The sequence below is a fragment of the Balaenoptera physalus genome (assembly GCF_965194825.1).
Source record: "Balaenoptera physalus genome assembly, chromosome: 5".
Classification (NCBI taxonomy): Eukaryota; Metazoa; Chordata; class Mammalia; order Artiodactyla; family Balaenopteridae; genus Balaenoptera; species Balaenoptera physalus.
The window spans coordinates 36,499,961-36,512,554 of record NC_138884.1 but is presented as its reverse complement, the minus strand read 5'-3'; the positions used below and the strand labels follow the sequence as shown (position 1 = coordinate 36,512,554).

General features: G+C 40.7%; 1 protein-coding gene and 1 long non-coding RNA gene across 5 annotated transcripts in view; one reads left to right on the top strand and one right to left on the bottom strand.

Moving 5' to 3' along the window:
- Positions 1-848: 848 nt before the first annotated feature.
- On the bottom strand, positions 849-2,537 carry LOC309661643. Its single transcript, XR_014264131.1, has 2 exons — positions 2,425-2,537; positions 849-1,801 (listed from the first exon to the last, which is right to left on the bottom strand). It is a non-coding gene; the product is annotated as an uncharacterized lncRNA (long non-coding RNA).
- The window catches only part of LRBA (LPS responsive beige-like anchor protein), a 736,878-nt gene continuing 726,433 nt past the window's right edge, over positions 2,150-12,594 (top strand). For 2 of the 4 annotated variants that reach the window (XM_082463288.1, XM_082463286.1), the window contains exons 1-2: positions 2,150-2,672; positions 3,021-3,455. In XM_082463288.1, coding sequence (XP_082319414.1) covers positions 3,240-3,455 — 216 coding nt within the window. In that variant the 5' untranslated portion in view covers positions 2,150-2,672; positions 3,021-3,239. The remainder of the gene's footprint in view (positions 2,673-3,020; positions 3,456-12,594) is intronic. The other 2 variants (XM_082463287.1, XM_082463289.1) reach the window with 2 other exon arrangements.

Sequence of the window (12,594 nt, the reverse complement as noted above, 5' to 3'; positions counted from 1 at the left end):
AATAATATGTACTCAGTACCTACAATGTTCAAAGTATTGTGCCGTGAAGGAGCTTAATAGCTGATGAACAGTTTACCTGAAGCACTCCATGGCTGTATTCTTTACACCTAAACAATAATCCACAGCTATTATATTTTAACTGTGACTTGGCTAGAAGTGAAGTTTCCTTATGCTTCCTTCTGCAGTGAACCTCTGATTTTTGGCAACTATTTTACTGTAACCAGGGGCAAAGTAAAGCAGGAGGTTGGATAATTCTGAAAAATTGTAAAAAACAGTTGGATTATTGTCTTCCATCTCCTTTTGTTTCATCAGTAGAACAGCATTAACGGTGAGATGGCAAATCCATAACAGACATAAACCTTAGCCCTAGGTCATTTAGACTGAATAACTGTGACCACACTGTGTTTAGGGCATTTCACTATCATCTGCTTCTTCTCAATGGAGGACATTTATTGATTAACAAATACTCTACTAGCACTTATATGCCAGATATATTAACATACTCAAGGTTAGACTATTTGCCCAAATCTGAAGCAGCAAAATGCTATGAGGAGCCTTTCATTGTTTAATGCCTCCCTTCCTCCCTCCAGATGTGTTCACAGTGAAGTGAAAGTTGTCTCTCTCCTCCTGGCACACCCACTTCTCCTTATTCCCGACTTCTTCGTTTAATGATTTAAAATATAAACCTGACGTGTTTAAATTTTCAGGAATGGCAAGACGTTGATACTGCCTCTTACCCTGGCAATGCACAAGTCACCATTTCAGATCTTGAGAAAAATGTCTGCCTCATCTTTGTAATATTAAACCCACTTACAGAAAACAAATCTTAAACGTTTGCAACCATGAGATGTGGTACAGCTGAATTCATTTTAGTATTTTAAAAAGGTGTAAGCTTTTAAAACTTTTCTGAAGAAGACGCTCCTGTGCTTCTTGTCTTTTCTTATGCCACCCCCCTCCTCCCAAATTTCCATTTGCTAGTTAAAATCCAGTTCATTTTCCAAGCCCATCTCAAATAACCCTTTCTCTAGAAAACTATTTCCTCCCTAAAACCAATATAATTTTTCTTCTGACTCTCCCACAGTACTTCCTAACTCTGACCCCACTTTTGCTTGACTTTTAAGTGCGAGTATTTTAACCATTATATATGTTTTAAGGCCTTACGGCTTCAAATAGTACCATAAGGGTGACAAGCCACTTTTCTCTATTTGTTTTTCACTAATGCGTCAGGAAGAATACTGTTAACCGGGGGTGGGGGGGCGGGACGGGACACAGATTATGATGATCTGTGCTGGTTTCAATCCTAATATAATTGATCTCTTAAACTAATCCGAGAATGAGGTGAGCCTAACTTTCACACTGGAAAATCCCGAGAGGAAAAACACGCCTCCGAGATCTACAGGCAAAATGCACCCCGCCTCCACGCTGCTTGGAGCAGCTGTCTCAGGAGTCCTCCCTTCCTTAGAACGTGGGAGAGGTTTGGTGGGGCGGCAGCTGCAAGGAATCTTCCCCGTTCCTCGTCCACACGATCTCCCCGCCCCACACCCCGCTCCGAAAAGAAGGTCGCAGCTGTCAGGGAATCCCAGTGGAAATCTCTTTCCGAGTCTTCGCCGAGCGCGGCGGGCGGGCGGCAGCTGAAAGCTGTCAGGGGTGGGGACTCTTTGCTCCCTTAGGCAAGGACAGCAGCCCCGCTGGCTCCGGAGCTGCCACCTCCCTAGCTCGTAGCTGTCCCTCAGGTGTCCTTCTCCGAGTCCAAGAAGACACCTTGGCAACGTGGGGCGGGTTCCTTCCGCGCCAGGAGGCCCTACGGTAACTTAACAGAAGGAGCGTCAGAATCACCGCCTCGGCACTTGCCAAAGCACCTTCTCAGGTCGGGGAGTGGGAGGTGGGGGAAGAGTCGGCTTCTGAAAAGAAAGGTCTTTTCTGGCCGGGCCGGGGAGACACCTGGTGCTACCTGCGTAGCGCGCCAGCCCTCATACACTGCTCCACCAGCAAGCCCGCGCCCGGCGCCCCCGCCCTCTCCGGCCCCCGGGGCCGCCCGCGCTTCCCCACGCCGCCGCGCGGTCGCCTCCGCCTTCGCGCCCGCCCGGCCGCTCGCTCCCGCTTGCTCGCGCTCGCGCACGCGCACGCGCACGCCGCGCCCGGCCGCCCTCGGCGCTGTCATGGCGGCGGGGAGCAGCTTCAGTGGGCACGCGGACAGCCGCGCGAGCCGGGGAGGGGCAAGCTGTGGCAGTAGCATCCTCACCGCCCGCAGCAGCCTCAGCCGCGGCGTCCGCAGCGCCGGCAGCGGCTGATTTTGCAAAGGCTGAGCGCAGGGGTGGGGTGGGGTGCGGTGGGGCGGACCAGGAAGCCATGGAGTTCTGTGCAGCCGCGGACTCCCGGGGAGCGGACTAGGGAAACTTGGAGGCTGCGATCAGGTGCACTGACCTCTCTCTCCTCCCTCCTCTCTTCGTCGTAGCCGCCGGGACTCCCCTCCCTTCTGGCCACTACACACACCACCCCTCCTCTGCCCGTCGAACCTCAGGTGCCCGAGAGGTGCTCCACTCCTCCCCCTGGGCCGAGCGTTGAGAATCATCACCGCCCCCTTCCCCCGCCCTTTCCTGCCCTGGATCTCAGCTGCCACCTCCGTCTCGCGGCTGCCTGGCGGGGGGCAAGGACGAGTCCGGAGTGTCTGGGTGAGGAGGAACTTTCTCCCTCTAGGATAGCTTGGGGACCCCTGCTTTCCTCCGACCCCCCACCCCCCACCCCCTTTCCCAGCGACAGCTTCCTTTTCCGTGCACCTGTGAGGAGAGGTTGCCCTGCGCCTGGAACCTGCGAGAGTGTGGGGGAGGAGTGAACCTGTTCTCGGGCCTCTGGAACCCGCCTTCGCTCAGAACCCCGCTTCTCAAGGCGCGAGGAAGCGGGTGGCTGGTAGCGGGGTCCTTTGAGGAACTTATTTGACGGACACTAACTACTCCCTTCTCTCCCCGAAAAACCCTAAACCAAAACCTAGCTTATTTAACATTGATTTAATCTTCCAATAGGCTTTGGCGTTGTTGTCAGCCTCGGGGAGAGAGATTGGACAAATATTCTCCAAGAGGAGGAAGGCGACGCCGAGGACTTTCCACATCAACTGCTTTTGGGGTTTCTCCACAACTTGAAGAGTGACCCTTTCCGTTTTGCGTTGCGTCTGTGTGCTTATTACTAGCGCAGCGACTGCTGTCCCAGAGTGACTCCGAGTGGTCCTTTATCGTGAACTCGCAATGGCCAGTGAAGACAGTATTGCCCCTTCCCCGCCAACAGGTGATGACGGGGGAGGTGGAGGGAAAGGAGAAGAAACCCCTGCCGAAGGGGGTGCCTTGTCTCTGAAACCAGGGCTCCCTATCAGGGGCATCAGAATGAAATTTGCCGTGTTGACGGGGCTGGTTGAAGTTGGAGAAGTATCCAATAGGGATATTGTAGAAACTGTCTTTAACCTGGTAAGTAGATCTCTATTTTACGAGCATATCTTCTCAGTGGGTTGGGGAACAAGACGTTAGCGCTGGAGCCATGTGCTTCACTCAGGCTGATGATAGAAACAAAATTCTGCTGACCTAAATGAAACAATTTCTTGTAAGGGGAATTAGGTAAACTTAGATGCTCCAGGTTTTGAGAAAGTGAACAGATCACTTTGGTCCTAAGGAAATAATTGTTGCTATGTAAGTATTATGGAGGATTCCAGTGGAGGAGTTTTATTCTCTAAATTTTTTTCCCCCTTGGGATGTATATCTAAGTGTGCATTTCGGACATTTTAAGTAAGTTCTTTTGACCTTTTTTTGGACTTGAGAAATAATGTCCTACCTTCTCTTTCGAGTCTGCCTAAGTTATGTTTTGCCATAAATTTTGAACAGAAAATTCTTGTTCACAGGGCTGATGAAAGATTAATTTGTTGCAAAGTTAGCATTTATATTTAATTTTGACTAGTTTTATTTTTAGACATAATTAACAAAAGTCAAATTTTGGAGTGAATTTAGGGTTACATCTTGTGAATATTGAACGGCAATTTAAAAAGAGAATTGCAGCAGATATAGTATAATCTTTATTTCATTTGTGAATTCATGTCTATCAGCAAAGCATATTTGGTCATTGGAAGTTGCTGGTTATACTACTATGAGCTATGAATGTTATTTTTAAAAGGTGGATATGCGATACTTCCCTTTTTCTCCAGTCTTAGAAATGGTTATCATTTCTAATGGGGACTTTTTAGATTTCTTTATTCCGATCTCCGTTGCCCATCAACGTAAAATATAAAAAGTAAATTTGACCTTTAGATATTTCCCCTTCTTCCACCTATTCACCTGTGTTAGAAGATAATAGATGGGAACAACTATGAATGTGCAATAGTTGAATAACTGTTTATTACCTTTCCCCTTTGCCTCTATTTTTTCAAGGTTAGGCTTGTTTTATTCAGGGCAGTTAATTATTTCCTTAACTAGACCTTTATTAATGGACTGGTCACCTGTGGTACAACTTCTAGAATGAGAAAGTAGCTTGATGAAATTCACTTACCTATGGAATAAGAAAATTTTGAACAATTGGTATTTCTCTACCAGTTTGTTGTGTTGGGAGTTTATATACAAATACACACACGTATACATTTAAAAAAAATTATGTATATTATGGAAATGTTCAGGTGTACACAAAAATAGAACAGTTTAATGAACTCTGGTGTCTATCATTCAGTTTCAACAGTTATAAACATTTTGGGGATCTTGTGTGTATGTGGACTTTCAAAGTTTGTGAATCTGAAGGAGGTAAATGGCAAATCTATGTATCCCTTTGTCTCCAAATAGACTTGAAAACTTTCCTTCTCAATTTTTTTCTTTTTCTTTTTTTAAACCTCATGTATCTTGGATGTTAAAGAGAAATCTGTGGTAGGGATATAGTCCATCAATAGTTGTTTGTGTGTGAAACACAACATTCCTCTGACAGAAGGAGGATTCCAACTCCTCTGTTCTTTAGAATGTCTTCTGTGGAGGTGGATGACCGAACATGAGTCACTTGCATTTTATCATTAAGGAAGATCCAAATTCTGTAGTAATAGTTCGTTCATATGCTGCCTAGAATTGTACACCTGGTAGAGATTTTAAGGTGACTGGTTAAGTCTTTCATAGCTACATGTTTGCAGGTCAGTAGGTGTCTGGGTAGAAGGAGAGGGAAAATCTGTTCAATTACACTTCGTCTTCACCATTGTTCTCTCATGTAGGGCAGAGAAAGTTGCTGAGAGGATTAGATTAGTTCTTTTCCTTCCCTTCTCCCTTACAAAACTTTTCATGCTCCTACAGATATCAAGGGTCTCGGCCAGTCTTTTGAAAATCTTGGGAACTGAAAATCTTGGGAATCTGGTAAACTAGACCATTTCAGTGTTAGTACTGCTGCACTTAAATATTTTCTAATCGATAGTTATCAGCCTTAGTCTCAGTTCTACTCAAAGAAACAAGTTACATTAACTAATAATAAGTGTGATTTAAAAAAAAGTTACAATTTACTATGTGCTAGGCAAAGGGCCAGGCGCTTTGCATATGTTTTTAAATTTTTCCCTCATTAAGTGTTTAATACATAGAGCTCATTATATAGTTAAGGAAACTGAGAGCCTGAAAGGTGAAGCAGATTGGTGATTCTTAGAATGACAACCCTTCTAGGAATACATCTGTCTCTTGAGTTGGTGTAGAGTTGTTTGCTTCCCTAAGCAGATATTTATAGCTTAGGCATAGCTTTCCCCAATGTAAGGGCAGAAAAATCATTGGTCCTGCTAAATATGAATGCTGAAACCTTGTTCAGTTTTCATATCTTCTTATTGACCATTCAAATAGCTTTCAAAAAAAAGACTTTAGAAGTAAAAAAAAAATTTTTTTCAGGTTATTCAGTCAGTTTTTTCACTCAGAATGTAGATGCAGAAAGTTGATTATTAAGTTTTTTTACAGTCAGTATATTGGATTAAAATGTCTAAAATTGTGAAAAATAGGATATAGACAAAAGAATGTGTGACATGTATAAGTAATGAAGTATTATAATATGAGCCCTGTGAAACTTAATTTAACTTAAAGAACCAGCATATTACCAGTATCACTGAATCCTCATGCATGCTCCTCCTTTATCCTTTCTTCATTGGATTTTTCATTAGTAAGTTTATTATATTATATATTATACTATATATGTATTTATTATATATATATATGCAGCTATCATAACTTTTTCCTACTTTTCAGGCATTTTATTAAAATAGATTGTATGCTACCGATTCTCTCTTATTGATTATATATTAGTTACTTTAAACCATAAAATTTGTACTGTTAAAATTAAACAACCTCCCCTCCCTGAGAGCTGCCCAAATAGTAAGAGGTAGTAGAGCCATAAAACTTCAGAAGTCTTTCTTTACAAAGTGCTGCCTCCAACTTTGCTAATGTAGCTTGACCTTACGCTGTTATAAATTTCTTTTTTTTTTTTAAGATTTATTATTTTATTATTTTATTTTTGCCTGCGTTAGGGCTTAGTTATGGCACGCGGGATCTTCCCTGAGGCATGTGGGATCTTTTGCTCTGGCACGCGGGCTCTTCGTTGTGGTGCGCAGGCTTCTCTCTAGATGTGTTGTGTGGGTTTTCTGTTCTCTAGTTGTGACGCGCAGAGTCCAGGGTGCATGGGCTCTGCAGTCGTGGCGCACGGGTTCCAGAGCACGTGGGCTCTGTAGCTTGCAGCACATGGGCTCTAGTTGAGGGGCACGAGCTCAGTAGTTGTGGCGGGCAGGCTTAGTTGCCCCGCGGCATGTGGGATCTTAGTTCCCTGACCAGGGATCGAACCCCCGTCCCCTGCATTGTAAGGCGATTCTTTACCATTGGACTACCAGGGAAGTCCCTGTTTTAAATTTCTTTGGAATTTACCACCCTTCTTGTAATTTCTTTTGCAAATCTGTTTTATAGGTAAGTTTTGATTAATAGTACACCTGTGTATTCAAGTGTTTCAAACTTCTGGTCAACTTTTACATTTTTCTTGTTGCAATTTAAAACCATTTTTATTTTGTCTCCATCTGTATGCTAAAGTAATTTGTCAACTTTTGGACCCAAATAATTATATTGGCATGTTTTCAGGAACTCACTGCTGAGTTTAAGGCTTCCACCAGGTATTTATAGGTGTTCAATGCTATTTAATTCAAGAATAGTGTTTCCCGTGGGCTGGTGACAGATACGTGTTTTCATGAAATTTTTTTCTTCAAAAAGTAACTGTACCATTTTAATTAAACTGTTAAAGCTTAGGGAGTTCCCTGGCAGTCCGGTGGTTAGGACTCAGCGCTTTCACTGCCATGATCGGGGTTCAAACCCTGGTCAGGGAATTAAGATCCCACAAGCCACACAGTGTGGCCAAAAAAAAAAAGAGTTAAAGATTAGAAGATGGAATATAATTTTTCATTACTCATTATGTGGCATTGATACAGGTTCTGCGAGATATTAATGGTGCAAACTCTTAACACCTATAGAAGCTGAGCAGATCATACAGAGGTTCCGTTTGTATTGACTGTGCAGAGAGTATGCTTGTGGGGCATCTACTGTTCCATTTTAGCTGATTGTTGTCCTGCAGTAACATGGGCCCTGTGATGTGTGAACCTTTTGATTTTTTGGGAAGAATTGGAAATCTAGATTTAAAAAAAATAACATTTAAAATGTCAAATTAAAATATTAAAAAATACTGTGTGGGACAAAATTGCAGGCAGTTTCTTTTCAAGCTTTTATATGAACATTTATTAGAAAGGTAATCATTCATCATGTTTCTATTTTGATGTGTGTATCTAGAATTATTTCCTCCTTAATACCTGGCATCATAATTTAAAGGTTAAGAGTAATCTATTCTAGAAACATGCTTGTTCATGGGCTTCTCCTCCATATCAGTTTGTATTGATACTTCATGTTATAATAGAAAACTCAAACTGGTTTAAACACAATAAAAAGGATTTATAGGCTCATTTATCAGGAAGCCCAAAGGTAGGGAAAGATTTACAGGAATAATATTAAAGACCAGTTTCTTTCTGTTGCTGTTTGCCTTTCTGTAATGTCAGCTTTAGTCCATTGCTGTTCCCCTCATGGTAATAGGATGGCTGCCAGAGGTACTTGGGGCCATATGTATTCTTGTTCAGATCTCTTGGGAGAGAGCCTCTCTGTCCTAACAGTCTAAACAAGAGTCCTGATTGGACTGCTGAAGCAATGATTGTGGCCATTGAAATGTGCTGATTGGCTTAAGCAAACCAGGGCCAACTGCTGCACCTAAGAATGGGGTCCATTTCCTCTAAAGTACTTGGGCTGCATGGGGAGGGATGGATACACAAAGATCTGGGTAAGAAATTCACAGAGTGAATGGATGCTGGATAGGCAACCAGTGATGTCCACTACTCTCCTTTTCAAATGCATAATAATATTAATAGTAATGTTAAAGATATTTGTGTAAAGAGAAAAAAAAAAATCACTCTCTTAACCCCCTGTCGCAATCTTGAGCAAGTTTTTAAAAAAATTCTTTTATTTATTTATTTTAAAAAATATTTATTTTATTATTTATTTGGCTGCATTGGGTCTTAGTTGCAGTATGTTCATTGCAGCATGTGGGATCTTTTGTTGTGGTGTGTGGGCTCTTCGTTGCGACACGCAGGTTTGTCTCTAGTTGTGGCGCGTGGGCAGTAGTTGCAGTGCGTGGGGCTCTCTAGTTGTGGCACATGGACTCTAGAGCACGCAGGCTTAGTTGCCCTGCGGCATGTGGGATCTTAGTTCCCCAACCAGGGATCAAACCCGCGTCCCCTGCGTTGGAAGGCGGATTCTTAACCACTGGACCACCAGGGAAGTCCTTGAACAAGTTTTTTTAACTTCTTTGTGCCTTGGTTTCCCCAGTTCTACAATGGGGAAACTATATTGTAGAAAGGATTAAATGAGTAAATACTTGTAAAGCACTTAAAATAATGTGTGGCACATTAAGTGCAATTATAACTATTTGCTATTATTGTAGTATTTGCAATTTTAGATAGTTACAATCATCATATTCCAACCTTATAATTTTTTTGTTTCTATATAGTCATTATTAGCCTATTGGCTCTGCAATATACTACTTCATTCTTATTTTGGGGTTTATTTAATAGCCATTGTCACTCTTAGAGGTGACTTGATTTTAAACATCTTTATTGAGGTGTAATTTACATACCATAAAAGTCACTTGTTTTAAGTATGTAATTCAGTGATTTTTAGTAAGTTTCCAGAGTTGTGCAAGCATTACCACAATCTAATTTTAGAACATTTACATCCTGTGTTCAAGACATTTTATAGTTTTAGCTCTTACATTTAGGCCTATGATCTATTTTGAGTTAATTTTTGTATGATGTGAAAGAAGGGTAAGATAAGGGTCTAAATTCATCTTTTTGTCTCACTGCCATTTGTTGAAAGGCTGTTCTTTCCCATTAAATTGCCTTGGCATCTTTGTCAAAAATCAGTTGACCATAACTGTAATGATTTATCTGAACTCTTAATTTTGATCCATATGTCAGTTCTTACATTAGTACCAAACTGTCTTGATTACTGTAGCTTTGTAGTAAGTTTTGAAATAGGGATGTATATCCTCTTTGTTTTTCTTTTTCGAGATTGTTGGCTATTCTAGGTCCTTTGTATTTCCATACGAATTGTAGGATGAACTCGTCAATTTCTGTTAAAAAAATGGAATGTATTTCCATTTATTTAGATCTTCTTTCCTTTCTTTCATCAATGTTTTGTACTTTTCAGTGTATGAGAAGATGAATAACTTTCTGTAGGCATCTTTGTGCATTGAAATTTCCAGAAGAGGAATAAATGGTTTAAAGTATATGAACATTTATATAGCTCATGGGTAGATATTGTTAGCTTATTTATTAATGTTGAAAATTAAAAGATATTTGGGTGATTTGGTATATTTTAATAACTTATAGTTTCTTAGAAGTGATAGAATTGCTAACTTAGGCCCCTGCAGGTATGCAGTCTTGTTTCTATTTTGAATATGTCCATTTTGAACTGGGAAATCATTTGGGAACTGAAAATTCAGAATTTTTTTTTGTTGTTGTTCCCTTTCATAGAAAGGGAAACTGAGTAAGCTTTTTGTTTCTCATACCTTTTGTTTCTCATACTGACCTAGCTGAACTAATGAAATATATTTAATTTTTATATTATAAATTATCTCTTTTCATATGTAGATTCTTTAAAATATTTGTAATAGTTTTGTATGTTTGCAAGAAAAATGTCCAGAATACATTTGGTTTTATAGTACTTACTTAGATAACAATAAATTGTTTTGTTTACCTTTGTACCTCCAGAACTTTTCACAGTGTTTCTTGGTACTTTAAAAGTGTTCGTTAAATTAAATGGAAATGCCTTAATCTCCTCATTAAATAAATTACATTCATTAGGAAGTCTAGTATCTATTATTCTTTTCTGCAAAAGGTATGTTGTTAAAACCTTAATACGTATTTCTTTTATTATTTTCTGACTATTTCTTATGAAGATACTTCTCAGGCAGCTTGCATTTTTCATCATATAATTTTGAGTTACTTCAATATCTGTTTTACCCCTAAGAAGAGCAATTTCATTATTTTCAAAATAGTCTCTTATAATGTGCTCTTAAAGTAGTTTTTTCCTTTTACTCTAGTATTTCATATGCTCTCATCTAATGGAGTATATACTCAGAAACCTACCTCTGAATATATTTCCAGTGAGTCTTTGGCTTAAAAGCCGTTGGGACAACATAAGAAGTAAAAAACAAAATAAAAGGAAATGGTACAAAGGAAAACACTGTTGAGAGTACACAAACTCTTTTTAATTGATTAAACTAATTTCATAAAACACTCTGAGTTTTAGATTTTAAAACTTTTTTGATGTGTGTGTATCCATTTTGATTCCTCAAAGATTTAATTGGATTTGTCCCAGAATAATACATGTGATTGAAATGTGCTTTGTAGAGTAGAGAATTTCTTGTTGCTGGAGATTGTAGAAGTTTGCATATTGGGGATATTACAGAGTGGATTCTTGCTTTGGGTAGGAAATTAGACACCACATGACTTCTAAAGTTATGTAACTATCTGATGTTCATGCTCTGTGTTCTACTGTCTGTTACACCTGGGTTTTTGCATTTACTTAGACTTCTCTTGACCAGACTAATTTAGTAATTTATGTTCTATAAAAATTACAGTTTTAGAGAGAGGTGAGGGGCTGGATTTTCTCTATAGATTCTTACAGAAAGATGAAAAACTGATGAGGTTTCAATTAACTACGTGTTTTTTTTTTAAATTTTTATTTATTATTTATTTATTATTTATTTTCGGCTGTGTTGGGTCTTCATTTCTGTGCGAGAGCTTTCTCTAGTTGCGGTGAGCGGGGGCCACTCTTCATCGCGATGCGCGGGCCTCTCACTATCGCTGCCTCTCTTGTCGCGGAGCACAGGCTCCGGACGCGCAGGCTCAGTAGTTGTGGCTCACGGGCCTAGTTGCTCCGCGACATGTGGGACCTTCCCAGACCAGGGCTCGAACCCGTGTCCCCTGCATTGACAGGCAGATTCTCAGCCACTGCGCCACCAGAGAAGCCCATTAACTACGTTTTGTTAGAGGTAAATCTATTGCTTGAGAACTGAAAAAAAATTTCACCTTGCCTAATAGGATCTTTGTTCATGAATAATGACTTAAGTGGTGTGGTATTTTTATTTATAAACTATAGTAAATCTCTTAAAGCTATGGCCTCTGATGAGTTATGTAGATTTTGTTGTTTCTAGGGAAAATACTTTTCTCATAAAGTAATATAAATATATTATCTTAAATTCTATATATAGTACCTAATTGAATCCAGTCTTCATCATCTATGGACTTCAGTATCTTTTTTTTAATGTAAATTTATTTATTTATTCATTTATTTATTTTTGGCTGTGTTGGGTCCTCGTTGCTGCGCACGGGCTTTCTCTAGTTATGGGGTGAGTGGGGGCTTCTCATTGTGGTGGCTTCTCTTGTTGCAGAGCAGGGCTCTAGGCATGCGGGCTTCAGTAGTTGTGGCACACGGGCTCAGTAGTTGTGGCTCGCAGGCTCTAGAGTGCAGGCTCAGTAGTTGTGGCGTGTGGGCTTAGTTGCTCTGCAGCATGTGGGATCCTCCCGGGCCAGGGCTCAAACCCATGTCCCCTGCATTGGCAGGCGGATTCTTAACCACTGCGCCACCAGGGAAGCCCCTGGGCTTCCATATCTTGAATAAAAATAATCATTATATCTCAGAGCTTATGAACACACACACACATATAAAACTTTTTACACAGAGTATTTTTATTTTTTATAATACATTTTCTTTTTTTTTTTTAACTTTGGGTTTGTTTATTTATTTATTTATTTATTTATTTATTTATTTATTTATTTATGGCTGTGTTGGGTCTTTGTTTCTGTGCGAGGGCTTTCTCAGTTGCGGCAAGTGGGGGCCACTCTTCATCGCGGTTCGTGGGCCTCTCACTATCGCGGCCTCTCTTGTTGCGGAGCACAGGCTCCAGACGCGCAGGCTCAGCAGTTGTGGCTCACGGGCCCAGTTGCTCCGCGGCATGCGGGATCCTCCCAGACCA